The 14,452-nt window shown below is 39.8% G+C and overlaps 1 protein-coding gene across 2 annotated transcripts in view; it reads right to left on the reverse strand.

The window, feature by feature from the left end:
• Window positions 1-14,452, reverse strand: part of bmp2k (BMP2 inducible kinase) — a 56,981-nt gene that overhangs the window by 17,984 nt on the left and 24,545 nt on the right. For both annotated transcript variants that reach the window (XM_061816629.1, XM_061816628.1), the window contains exons 3-9: window positions 13,077-13,182; window positions 12,848-12,990; window positions 10,352-10,473; window positions 9,211-9,292; window positions 1,023-1,155; window positions 625-728; window positions 479-558 (exon numbers count right to left, since the gene is read on the reverse strand). In XM_061816629.1, coding sequence (XP_061672613.1) covers window positions 479-558; window positions 625-728; window positions 1,023-1,155; window positions 9,211-9,292; window positions 10,352-10,473; window positions 12,848-12,990; window positions 13,077-13,182 — 770 coding nt within the window. The remainder of the gene's footprint in view (window positions 1-478; window positions 559-624; window positions 729-1,022; window positions 1,156-9,210; window positions 9,293-10,351; window positions 10,474-12,847; window positions 12,991-13,076; window positions 13,183-14,452) is intronic.

Consider the following 14,452-nt stretch of genomic DNA (forward strand, 5'->3'; position numbering starts at 1 on the left):
TAAAAAATATCTATATATTTATCCCCCCCAATTTTTTCATTTTTGGTTTGACATTTCCATGTTTTTTTACTCGTTTAGTTTCTGATAGTTGTGTATATTTTGCTTTAGTCCCCCCCAAATGTGTATTTTTCCATTTAATACTTTAACCTTTTACTACGTGTGTATTTTTCATCTTTTTTTCCCCCCTTTTTCCCCCTCAATCTTTGTAAACGTTTTATTGAATATTTTTCCATAATGTGCTTTTTTGGGGGCTATTTATGTATTATTTCGTCTAATACTAGTCTTAAGTTTTGTATGTTAAATAATTGTGTATTTTCTGGAAAATGCTCCCTTTTTTAAAAATTTGTCCATTTACTTTAATTCTTTTGTCTGCTACATTTCACATTTAAGTTTTTTGTCTTAATAAGAGTGTAATTTTTAAAATTCTTAATATGTTGTCTCTAATACTTGAGCATTTTATGACATGGAAAAAAGATACCTTGCTTTAGTCATACTCTTCTTAGCAGCTACCTCGGTGGCAGTCAGAGGTTCGGGTAACGATGTGGGGATGGGAGAACTCTAAACAGAAAATAATTCTGTCACTGTCCAAAAATCTAAACAATGTAAAGTTTGTCGTTTACTTACAAAGATATTTGGCACAGGACAGTCTCTTCCTGCAAACTTAAAGGCAAAATAGGACACTTGGTAGATATCTGGTCTCTTGTCCTGATCTGGTTCGAGCATATATCCTGCATAAAAGACATTTACAATGCTGTATTGAAGAACTGTGTGATGCGCTTCCGTACGAGGCCACTTGCTGGAGCCATTGTTTAACTACAATGAGGAGAAGGACCGTGGAAAACGAGCTAGCAGACAGTCATGACTGGTTTAAACAGGCCCAACTTGTGTACAGATTACGTGTTGGAACAATCACACAGTCACACATAAAATAAGGCTGAGTGTGCAGATCAGCTCAAGAAAACAGAGTCAGCCCATACTCAGTGAATGGCCAAATATATGTGAGGGAATACTGAAGCACTTACGGATTAAGCAATGCAATTTGAGGGAGAACTTGGAGTTGTCAGGAACGATAAAAGTTCCGTCGCATATGGCAACTTGACTTTCCCCAAATGGAAGCGCGAAGAAACACAGCTTGTACAACAAGCATCCCAATGCCTGCAGAGACAAATATTTGATGGTTAGAAACTTTTTTTTTTTTTTTTTAATGCCATGACAGCCACAAGAAAATACGTATATTTGGTCTGGACACCTGGAAACTGACAACCTGTCACCAAAATACCTGCTTCAAAACAAAATCCCAGACTTCCTGGATCTTTTTCACATTGGCTTCTTGCAACTTTATTTTTGTATGTCTACTTATGAGGGATACATGCTTACTAAATTTCATGTTGCTACATGAAATGGGCTTTGGGAGCTGACTTTTAAAAACTAGAGCAGGGCTCCAAACAAACTTTTGCACTGTGGTAGCATCGGTGCAAACAACTTTTTCAGATCATCCACCAGTATTTTTGTCGTACAATTTTTTTTATCATGACTAAGCATATTATATACACCAGACTGGTCACATTTACAACTTTTTTTTTTCCTGGTTGTGATTTTAAAATTTGTTTGGCCTATGCGGGTGTGTGTGTCCGCCCACAGCTTGCTGGTAAAATAGATGCGTAAGATTGTCATTTTCACGCTCTTGCCATCCAAATTACAATGGTTGGAGTAATGGTGTGTGTGTGGTGTGTGTGTGTGTGTGTGTGTGTGTGTGTGTGAGAGAATTTGTATGCTCCAATATCAAAACTCCACTCACTTTCACATTTACATACACGCACGCGGACACACACACACCCACACACGCACAAAGTTGCCTTGATGGATCACAGTTGGGATCAGCCCATCAGTTAAAATTAGAGAAGTTTACTGAGAACGGTGTGCTACATTTTAGTACTAACTGTACTGTGCTGTCGTGTCAAGTCTGCACTAAGTTGCTGCTTTAATATGGCCTCAACTACACAAATAAGTTATTGGTTCATATAAATTACATTCTGTAACTTGTGTGGCATACTTATCAGGTAATGAGTACATTTAAGATAACGCTTTTCTTGGTCACTGATGGTATAGCGATACACTTGTCTGATTTTAATATGGGCAGCGTGGGTTCAGTTCCCACTCAATGATGGGGTGAATGTGGGTGCGAATGGTTGTCCATGTCAATATGTGCCCTGCGACTGACCGGGGACCAGTTGAAGGTGGAGTCTGCATTTCGCTCCAAGTCAGCTGGGATGTTGTTTTTGTACTGTGACTCAGTAATATTACTGCAACTCAAGGGTTTGTGGTAATATTGGTCATGAACACAAATCGTAACTGAGGCAAGGGAGGACTGCAGTTCTCTCGAAGTAGTGAGTTGCTTTGTGCCATCCTGAATGAGTCAGTGCTGTTCTCTTAGGGTAATCTTTGTAGGTCGGGTACGCCAGGGTTGTTCCAAGTTTTTGCCATGTGAGGATAATGGCTCTCCCGATGGTTCGTTGGAATTGATTTTATAACTCTTCAATTACCGTAATTTCTCGAGTATAATTATAATGCATCCTGAAGTATAATGCGCACCCCAAAGTTGACCCTAAAAATAAATAAATAAATAAATCGGGAAAACCTTTCTACCAATGTACAATGAGCACTACTTATTTGTCGCTACTAATATGCTCAAAATATTGGGAATGATCAGTATTTATATTTTGTTAGGTTTGTACTTGTATTGTTTTACAAAAAAACTGTCTGTACAACAATCATTGATAACAATAATCATTGTGCCATAATATAATCTCGTTACAGGCCACAGCACACGCTTTTGTCCTGGTCCCTGTAATTGTCAGAACAGAATCCCTCAACCAACCACAATAAATGCTCAATAATGGCATAACATTTTATTAATACTGTTGAAAACACATATTACAGTCTTAAATATTTAACACTATTTGACTTAAATATTTTTTGCACAAAACATTTGCGCATAGTGAAGTTTATCCTCTACATTACACATCCTTGGCCAAGACTTCAAAAGCAACATCTGGCTCATCTCCAATCTGAAAAATATACATCATAGCTACCTTTGGTGACTTGGTCCGGTTCTGGTGCCTCCTGAATTCATGAACAGTGATCCTGTTTTGCTCCCATCCATGGCGTATGTAGGGAAGCATTTTTTGAATCCCAAGAGTTTTGGTTCCACAGTGCAGCCTCTTGCCCACCTGACGTCATACGTTTCCTATGGTGTCAGGTGGCTATCAAAACAATGTGAGCTCAAACTACGTAGAAACGAGGGTAATAGGCAAATTAAAAAAAAAAAGCGACCATTTCAATTGTGTGCACTCTCCCATTTAATTTTTAACGTGCCCATGACTCTTGTATTACATAATTTGAGCTTTTTGAGCCCACCAGCCATTGAGGTACTTCCGTGTTGGCGGCGTCATCAGCACGAGTGATGACATTTCTTTTAAAAGCAGCTGCACAACTAGCCGTTGTAGTCGACATTTTTTAGTCTTGGTTTAAGTTGAAACAAACTCACGGGCAGTCGTTCCTGATCTTTGGTGCAGTAGCAACAAACATGCTACCCTAACAATCATAAAATGCAAGCTCCCCAAGGAGGTCATAGAGTTCAGGTTGGGGGTGCACATTACCGTAATAAATAATGTGTAACATAAGACATCGAATATCATATCGAAATGCATATGTATACTTTTTTTTTTTTTTAAACCACTCCATGTACCTCTATACAACTATACAATGTGATTGTATTTTTCATTTTTCATCCATACCTAAATGTAAAGCACTCTATTAACTCTATGAAAATATTTTTGGAAAAATGTGCGCATTATTTTAAAGAAATTACAGTACATTATTTCCCTATTGTTCCAGAATTTCGTTGGATCGTGTCGTTTTGTCTGAGCTCTTTCAATCTTTTGTCCGATTTGATTTTCTGGGGAGTGATTCAGTCTAAAGGATTTCTTTGTTGAATAGTACTGGCAGTCAACGCTCGGGTGTGATCAGTTAAAATTGAAGTGGACCTAACGTCAATTTTCAAGTGAAAGTTATCTAGACAAAAATATACCCTAACCCTACCATAAAATTCATTATCTTGTTCTATGTTTTTACCGAAAAATAGAAGTATTTATGAATAAAGTTAGCGAACTTTGACCTAGTTTCCCGTACCTGACAAACACCCCTTTTCGTGTGGTTTACCTCTGACGTATTCCAGATAGTATTGGGGTATGTTTTTTGCCAAATGCATCAGACTTGTCCAAGAGAGTTCTGCAGAGAGTTCTCAACTCTTTCATGCACGGATATGTAAACGGAATTAAGATTTGGGATGGAGCAGGACGCAATGTCAGAGTTACAGCGAAATGTTGGCTATCGTTGCAAAAAAGTTTGACACTTCACAAAGTTTATATTGAAATCCAACAGGATAAAATAGTGGAATCATAATGCTCATCTAAAGCAGGGTGAGTACTTTTTACTTGGAAAGATTACGAGTAATATCATTATAGTCTTTATTAGTGAGCGGATGTATTCATTTGACTTGGCTCGTAATTGAACTCAGTGCTCTGTCTTAAAAGTCTGATGTGGTCCAAATAGGCAAATAGACATTTCTCTTGTGTGACATCGGGAATCACTAACCCAACTCTTCGGCATAAAACATTACAGACTTCATTCAGCAGGTTAGTGATACACTAACAAAGTGAAAGTTGTTCTCCTGCAATGTATAAGCACTGATAACAATTCAATCGAACTCAGAGAAGTTACTTCTCCCTTACTTCCCCTCTAACATACAGCCTTGTGTTTGCTGATATTCTTTACATTTTGTTGTACATGCGGTCTTCTGCAAGCCTTCATCCATCGTAGACACTTCGTCAACTGCATTTTAGGCTTTGGATGAATGGATGGAATGAATCAACCGGGCCTCTTGTAACCAAGCAGTATATCTTTCATCAGAAGTGCACGTTCCCCAAGCGCATCTGAGGACCATTTTCTTCATAACATTAACTTTTCCAAGCGCACGCTACTGACAACCAGCATTGCTTGTGGGACAATACGGCGAGAGGGACGTGTCAAACCAGCGGTTAAGACAATGCGGCTATCTGATTGACTATTATTGTACAAGTGATTGACAGGTCGGAAAGGTCAATTTTTCCAAACCCAGTCTGTATTCTCTCATATACAGTGAATATTTCACCCTGGACTCTTTCACTGGTGGACTCATATCTGAGATGGGTTTTAAATGTTAAAACCTGGATCAGTGCCCATCATCCTAGCACCTCCGACACCTGAACAGGTCAGTGGTACTAAAGGGACCAAATGAGAAATTGGATCAGCCGCTGAACCTGGACACAGTCTGACAAGCTCAGAATCTCCCCCCCAGAAACCTAACCCAAAACTGCGCAGAACTTTTGTTAAAAGACAAGGTGCAAAGGTATGTTGATCATTTATTAACTGAAAAATTTGAACACTGTTGACATGGTTGAATGAAAGCAGATTGTGTCGTTCTGTGTTGTGAAAAATATGTTTTATTACAGCGAATCGTTTGACCATTCTCAACTAGAAAAACAGGATAATATCGTATACAAACCGGGAACCCTAACTAAATGCTCACCCTCCATGGGTCTGACTGCTGGCTCGGCATCTTCATTGAAAGCTATTTAGTCTGCATTTGAACGAGTGTTCTGTCTAACTGGCTCAAATTGATAACCTTGAACAGCTTTATAAAGCTCGTATTCTTCAGTCTTCATGGGACTCTTAAGAATCATGTTCAGCGCTCGAATTACCAGAAAATTCCTCATCGTTCTCACATTGGAGTCGGACAGCAGCAATGTTTATGTCTCGTTCTGATGTCACGTCCCTTTTCAGGATTCTCCGCTGTGTGCTCAGGTAATTCCGGCAAATTCAGCAATTTTGTAGATAATTGAAAAATAGAAATGTTTCCTTCATAACGGATTTCAAATTCAAATTCAGCATAAAAAAAACTACAATATAAGCACAAGGTGCTTTGAAGACTTTACATACATTTTAACCAAAAATTCATGACAAGTAGCGAAGTTATTTTTTTTTAATTTCCAATTTAAGATTTTTGTTTCCTTATTAAATAAATTCATTGAAAGGCAGCCATTTAAATTCACTTGCGTTATATTTATCTGAAATTTACATTAATCTCATGTTCTCATGAGCTGCCAACCTATAGAAATTCCCTTCCAGAACACGTTTGGCAAATTTGTCTGAATTTACATATTTTCAAAATTATGCCAAGAACATTACTGCAGGGGCGGCAGGGTAGAGCAACTGGTTAGAGCTTTGGGCTCGTAGTTCTGAGGTCTAGGGTTCATTCATGGTGTGGGTTTTCTCCCACATCCCAAAAACATGTATTTATTGAAGACTCTAAATTGGTCCTTGATGTGACTGAGAGTCTGACTGTTGTCTGTCTCTGTGTCCTACAATTGGCTGGCAACCAGTTCGGGGAGTACCCCACCCCCTCCCCGATGAAAGCTGGGATACGCTCAAGCACTCATGGGACCCTTGTGAGGATAAGCGGTTCAGAAAATGGTTGGATTGATTGCCGGGGGACAGTTATTGCCTCTCTCAGTAGAGGATAGCTAGCTGAATGAAATGCATTCTATAAATATATTTAATTTGCCTAGTTACTCAGCTAAGGACCCAGGCGCCAAGTTTACACCCAAAGCAATATGGCCATTCAAACAAACAAGTCTGCAGGCTTCTTATAAATGATGCATTGAAATGTGCTAACACTGCAGTTTAGAGATAAACCACATTGGAATCAGCCAGCTCCCTTCAGGGTTTCTGGTGCCTTTGAGGAAATATCTTATTGTGCACTGAACAAGTTGATAAACAAATGTACGTGTTGACACACGCTCCAAACATAGAACAGGAAGTGAACGTGCTGGTGGGGCGGCTGAAAGGAAGTAGGGAGGCGGTGGTGGGGGTGGTTGCTGCTGAACAGTTGCCTTGTCTTACAAACCAAATTCCCATGAAGTTGGGACGTTGGGCTAAACAAATAAAAGCAGAATATATGACTAGCAAATCAGGTTTATCCTATATTTAATTGAATACACTACAAAGAAACAAAATAATGTTCAAACTGATACATTTTGCTTTTAGCAAATCATAAACTGAGTTTTATGGCTGCAACACGAGCCAAAAAAAAAAGCTGTGACAGGTGGTACTAAAGGCCTGTGCTGATCAGATGTGTGTTTTCACAAAAATCTTCAAAAGATCCCTGCAACAATCAACCATTCCCTCCTTCCTGAAATCTGCAACAATCATCCCAATCCCAAAGAAAGCAGCCATTGACAGTCTAAATGATTACAGGACTTTTGCACTCACACCTGTGATCATGAAGTGCTTTGAGAGGCTTGTTGCACGCCACATAAGGAGCTCACTTCCTCCCTCAATCGACCCCTACCCGTTTGACTACAGAGGAAACCAGTCCACCGAGGATGCTATCACAATAGCTCTCCACACTGCACTGAGCCACATGGAACGCCAAGGGAACTACGTCAGGATCATTCTCATAGACTTTAGTTCAGCCTTTAATACCATCATTCCAGGTATTTTGGTTGACAAACACTCCCTCCCTTTCATCATCTACAGTCTATAAGGTCAAAAGGTTCAGAGAATCTGGAGAAATAACTGCATGTAAGCGGCATGGCCGAAAACCAACATTGAATGCCCATGACCTTCAATCCCTCAGGCGGTACTGCATCAAAAATTGACACTATATAAAGATCACCACATGGGCTCAGGAAAACTTGAGAAAGTCAATATCAATAAAAACACTGTGGCATTACATCTGTAAGTGAAACTTAAAACTCTCGTTTGCAAAGTGAAAGCCATTCATCAGCAACACCCAGAAACTGTCACCACTGTCTTTTCTGGGCCTGAGCTCATCTAAGATGAACTGATGCAAAGTGGAAAAGTGTTCTGTGGTCCAACAAGTCCACATTTCAATTTGTTTTTGAAATTGTGGATATCGTGTCCTCTGGGCCAAAGAGGAAAAGAACCATCCAGATTGTTCTGGACGGAAAGCTCAAAACCCAGCGTCTGTGATGGTATGGGGCTGTGTTTGTGCCAATGGCATGGGTAACTTTACAGATCTTTGAAGGCACCATTCATGCTGAAACGTACATGCATGCTTTGGAGAAACATCTACACATCTGTCAACCAATACCAGCCTCTCATACCAGAGTAGCGTCTGCCTAACTTGCAAAATCGACTGTGCAATTTGCACATTGCACTGGACATTGGCCCAGATTATCGCATGATTAGTCACTTTAAACTGCATACATTCCTTGAAGTTCTGACTTCCTTTGTACAATGGTCATTCCACTGGACTACTGCTCTAACCCTCTGTTGACCCATGTTGCATTTTTGTACATGGTACATTAGGGCCCCTTTTCCAATTTACTGACTTGGCATTTGCCATTATTGACCAGTGTTGTACAATTTCAGATAACCAGGAACCCTGCTTGGTTAACAGAGGGTTTAATGGGGATTCTAGCTGCCCTAAATGCTAGAGGACTCCGCAACCTTTCCACAGTTGTTTAAAAAAAAAAAAAGTGTCCTGATGTCTCAAAAGCATTCTCAATTGTCCATCTTTTCTTCTGTCTGCTGTCGTACTACTGTGCATGCTTCTTGAGGGCACACATTCAACACACTATAAATACAGTATGTACATAATTCAACTTTTCTTTTGTTTCATAATGTACACTGCTATGGTACTTTATTAAAAATTGTGTTTTTTGGGTGGCTGGAACAAACATTTTAATTCCAATGGGGAAAACTGATATCACATACGAGCAAACTGACTTACGACCTTGGTCACAGAAGAAATTGAACTCATCAATTAAGGCATCACTGTAATAAATTAGTCACAGTATGAGTTGAACCCTCACTCCTTACAATGGCTGGAGTCCAAACTCTCTCACCTTCACGTCAAGCAAAGTGCTCAGCTGGGCCTCATTACCTCAAAAGAGAGAAAATGGTGCCGGGACATTGTTTTTGTCAGAGATGTTTTTTTTTAATGACAGAGGGAAGTTAAGGTAAACAAGGGTAGGCTGAGGCCGCGAAGAGTAAGAGGTGTAACCTGTCAGGGCAGAGTAGCGGCAAGAGGCGCACAGGTGGGATAAACCAGCTCTACAACAACAGACTCACACAAACACTTACCCATATATCAGCCTTAGTGGTGATGGCTTTCCCTGCATACACATTAATCATCTCTGGCGCCCGGTACGAGAGAGTCGTGTATCTGTGGGTTTAAAAGTAGGAGACGCTGAGTGATATGAAGAGGTTTTAATAACCCAGCTTACTAATTACTGGACATAGCTCTCTTAAAAATGTCATGGTTGTACAGTAACTATAGAAAAAATGGCTGACTAGATAAAGAGAGCACCAGAAATGTACACTTTTGTGTAATAAGTTTAGTGTTTAAGGGTTAATTGGACTTCTTATGCTACATACCCACCAGATGTGAATAATCGCTTCGCCTCGCGGACCTGAGCTTGTGTTTGCTGGCGTAACACGTTTAGACACATTGAAAGTGCATGCGTTTCATCAGCGCGGTAAACTCAGCAAAAGAAGGAGGGGCTTCCCCTTCACGAGGCGCCAACAATATTACTTCCCGGACGGGTTCAGGTAATCCCAGCTTCGAGCCTTCAGGCAAATTTGCATGTGCCCAAATCATCCACATGATTCGCATCTAACCAACCAAACTGCATTGACTTTCTATGTAGGTACATTGCATGAAATGCCCAAAACATGTCAGGTGGGTACAAAGCATTAGAATGTCCATGGCTGAAGGAGATGTAATGGTATGTTGTTCTGTACATATTCTGAACAGCAGGGGTGCTCAAGGTGTCAACTGCAATCGAAGGAAGTTTTAGTTGATCGCGTGACCGCATGACGGGTTGGGGGGAAACACGTCAGCCTATCATCCATCCCGTTGCTTGATTCAGGTTTGCCCAATACGTCGATCGCGTCTATTTTCTAACAGTCGGTCTGACCAATCCTGGCCTTTTCTGACGTGTCACTGTGCATGTGCACATAAAAGGCGCATTCTAGTAAGCTAGCGAGTTGGCCTCCCATTTACTGTAAGCCTCTTGCTTTTTTCACGGTTACTAAATCAGGGTAGGCAATTACTGGAACATGCTAGAAAGTCATTGTGATACGTTTGACAGTTTTCTGTCTTTCTGCATAATTTTCAAAAATCCTGAAATCCTGTGACAAACTTCAATGACATCTTTGAAATCATTTTCAAACTACCACAAATACTTCACTGCAGTAGCTTTCTAAGCTTTATTGAACTTACTTCTTTATCTCGTCCTCCACAGCGGTCACACCATCTTTGTGCGGTTGCAGAACTTTGTGGGTGGCGCTGCCAAAGTCACAGAGCACGTAGCTGCCCTGGTCATTTAGCAGGATGTTCTCCACCTGCCAAGGAATACCAATGTTGGTTATAATATGGAGTATGCAAGCATCTATATAGAATGAGATTATGTGGGTGTACATAATGAATCAATGAATGATCAATGAAAGTCAAAAGTAGCAGGCATTTGAGCATTTTTTTCCACTCTGGCAATTAAGTCACTAAATTCTTGATCAGCGAACCTACTCATTTTTCTGCCTTGTGCCATGTTAGGACACTCCCTCACGTCCTGCTGGTCCAATCAGTATTACTAATATATAGATATATGTTAAAAAAAAAATCCTTGTGGGTTTTTACACACTTGGCTATTAAAGCTGATTCTGATTCTCATGCTCTGGCCAGTGACATTTAAGATAATGCTGTACTAACATAAAATGTAAAATGAGATTGGTAGAATAGTGAACTCATTTCAAGTGAACTTTGCAAAAAGGCCTATTTAGAATACATCGGCTCTGGGAGGCATTCAGATTTGAAGTTCACCTAGAAACAACCCTAAAATGGATACTTTTTGCATCTTTTCAGACATGATTCGAGAGGTTTTGTTAGTCCACACTTGATAAAAATGCTTATTTTTGTTATTAACGAGGGCTAAACTAAAAAACAAACAAAAAAAGCACTGTTAGAGCAGTTCAACTTTATAGAAACCCTAGAACGAGCCAATCGTGACACTAAAATGGCTGCTTCAAACCAAAACGTCAGACTTCTTGTGACTTTATTGGTGTGGCTACTCATTATGGACATGCCTTCCAAATTTTATGTTGCCAAGTAAAACAAGCTTCAGTGGTTGAATTTCAAAATACTCGTGGATGAGTTCTTCTTTGTAGAAACCCTAGAAAGAGCCAAACCTTACCCCAAAATGGCAGCTTCAAAGCAAAATGGTTGACTTCCTGTGTCTATTCCAACTTTGTTGCTTAAGGCTTTTTTGTGGGTCTACTCATGACAGACCTTTATAAATTCATGTTGCTAAATGAAGCTGGCTTTGAGAATTTTCTAAATTTCTTGGAGTAGCTTGTCTTTGTGGAACCAACAAAAATTTTCCCTAAAATGGCCACTTCAAACTAAAATGGCAGAGATCTTGCGTCTTTTTGAGGCTCTTGTGAATCTATTCATGATGGACAGGCCTTCCGAATTGCATGACGCCAAGTAGAGAGGGCTCCTTATTGTAGTAGTTTCATGTTTTAGTGCAAATTATCACATCACCATGCTAGGGCATGACAAAAAGAGAAAATGTAGCCAATTTAGCATCAAACAGTCTAGAATTCGTGGTTCAAAATTCGGAAATCAAGACAAAATCTCCTGAACCAGTTCAGTTTCAAAAAAAAAAAAAAAAAAAAACCCTTCCACAAACCATCCACAGTCATTTAGCTCGTGGCCATTTTCAAATCTAATCTGCAGATGTAGGACAGCTGAAGGGTTCAAAGATGTGCCACTTAGCCATTGAAGTGTGTTTGTGAGAGGAGAATGAGGAGCATGTGGGAGGGTCGTTGGGTGTTTCAGCATCAAAGGAAGGAAATAAGAACATGAGCTGCCAAAAGGAAGCAGGAAGTGAACCAGGGGTGCAGAAGAAGAAATAGATGCGCTGGAATGATCTAGAAAGTCTTATGCTGACAAAGCAAATTTATGTTTCCATTAAATTCAGTTCCCTCATACATTTATGAATACCTCCCTCATCCATTTATCAATAAACACCTCACCCATTAAACCCCTCCCTGATACACTTACAAAAAAAAAACCCTCCATAAATAAAAGCCTACCTTGTAAATTTTTGACTAAAGTATTTGTCTGATTGCTCACATAATAAAGGTAGCTTCTAAAAGCTAATATTACCACGCCTCAAAGGACTATCTCATCTGTTACCAGCAAACTACCATCTTATCATCTTCCTGCCTCATTCACAGAGTGAAGAGAAAAACGAGCTCTACAACTGCCACCATGATTGCTTCATGGCTCAAAGCCCCGTTTTCTGCATGTTACAGGAACAAAACTTTAGTGTGACATATACATTAATACATACAAACGGCTTCATCTTCCAGTGATTTTACACATATGCCTGACTACATACACTGCAACATCATCCATACACATTTTGCAGACTACAATTGTTTCCAAATGACGTTACAGTACATGCTCTTTTTAGGACTATTTCTTGGTTGCTATTCACTACCATGTCCTCTATGTTGTCTAGGTGTAACAACAGCCATCACGGACTAAAAAACATAAAACTGATGAGCCCCATTGTCTATATCGACATTAACAAAATATTGATTGAGTCAAACTCCTCAGTGTATTGTCTAGCACTAGTCTTAAGTATATCACTAACATACCTCACCCGCCATCTGTAGTTGTAATAAATAACTGCACCAGATTATGGCCGCTTACCTTCAGGTCCCGGTGGATGACGGGAGTCTTGCACTGGTGCAGCCGTGCCACAGCCTCACACGTGTCACAAAAGATGTGGAGGACCTCGGCCTCGCTGAAGCCCACATTCAGACGCAGGTTCATTTGCTTCACCACCTGGCCCGCTACAACACAACGCCACCAAAACAACACAGTTAAGCCCTCACCCCGGAACAGTTCACGCTGTCATCATTTTGTGGACGCAAAGTGCCTTTGCAGTACTCCATGAGGATGAGGACCTCCCACACGCTGTCCGACACGGTGTTGACAGCAGAGTCCAAGTAGCCCACGATGTTCTTGTGGCCTGACAGCTCCTTCTGCATGGGGTATAAAGATAATAATAACCCCAAAAGCATTCGGGACCACTTATTTTCCAACTTCATGTCCGTAAGCATCTAAAAGATTAAGGCCACAACTGGATAATTTATGCTGTGTGTCCATAAATAAAATAAAAATTGTATTTCTTTTCAAAACAAACAGCTCTAAAAGATTAAATTCAAATGCATTAAAAAGTGAAACTATTTGATGAACATACCGTACTATATTAAAAAAATCAAGATGAAACATTGACTATATACAGAGCATAAAGCACACTATGTATTGCGTTGTAGTGTCATTGTTAAAAAAAGCCACACATTTGACAGTACTGTAATTTCTCAAGTATAATGCGTTGAGAAGTATAATGCGCACCCTCAAAGTTGACCTGAAAAAAAAAAAACCAGGAAAACCCTTCTACCAATGTACAATGCGCACCACTAATTTGCTGCTATCCGTATGCTCAAAATATTAGGAATTATCGATTTCTATTTTGCTAGGTTTGTATTTGTTGTACTTGTATTTTTTTTACAAAATGTCATCATTAATAATATTCTTTGTCCGTGTACTGATGCAACAGTAATATATATAGATATATATCTATATCTATCTTGGGACAGGCAACAGGATACGCTTGTCCTGGTCCCTGCAATTGTCAGAACAGAATCCCTAAACCAACTAAAAAAATGCTGAATGACATTTTATTAATAGTGTTGAAAACACATTACAGACTCAGATAAATAAACTACAGTATTTAACACACACATTTTTTGCATTAAATATTCATGCACAAAATATTTGTGCATTGTGCAGTTTATCCACGACAATATACATCCTTGGCCAAGCCTTCAAAAAGAAGCATCTGACTCATCTCCAATCTAAAAAATATCCATCATAGCTATCTTTGGTGCATCACCATCAAACTCATCATTGATGACTTGGTCCAGTTCTGGTGTCTCCTGCATTCATGAACAGTGATCCCATCTTGCTCCCACAACATGTCATCCTTTGTGCCATCCATGGCGTTTGTGAGGAAACATTTTTTGAATCCCAAGAGTCATTGTTCCCTTTATTCCTCATTATTGTCAGCACTTTGAGGGGAAGGTCCACCGTGCTAACAGCCCAACCTCTTGTCCCTGTCTGGCTACAATCTGTCGCAGCTCTTCATAGAGTCAGGTCACAATGAAAACGAGAGCTCAAACTATGTAGAAATGAGAGTAATGGGCACAAGTGAGGATTTCAATTGTGTGCGCTATCCTGTTTTGTTTTTAA

Source organism: Syngnathoides biaculeatus, chromosome 4 (assembly GCF_019802595.1).
Source record: "Syngnathoides biaculeatus isolate LvHL_M chromosome 4, ASM1980259v1, whole genome shotgun sequence".
Lineage (NCBI taxonomy): Eukaryota > Metazoa > Chordata > Actinopteri > Syngnathiformes > Syngnathidae > Syngnathoides > Syngnathoides biaculeatus.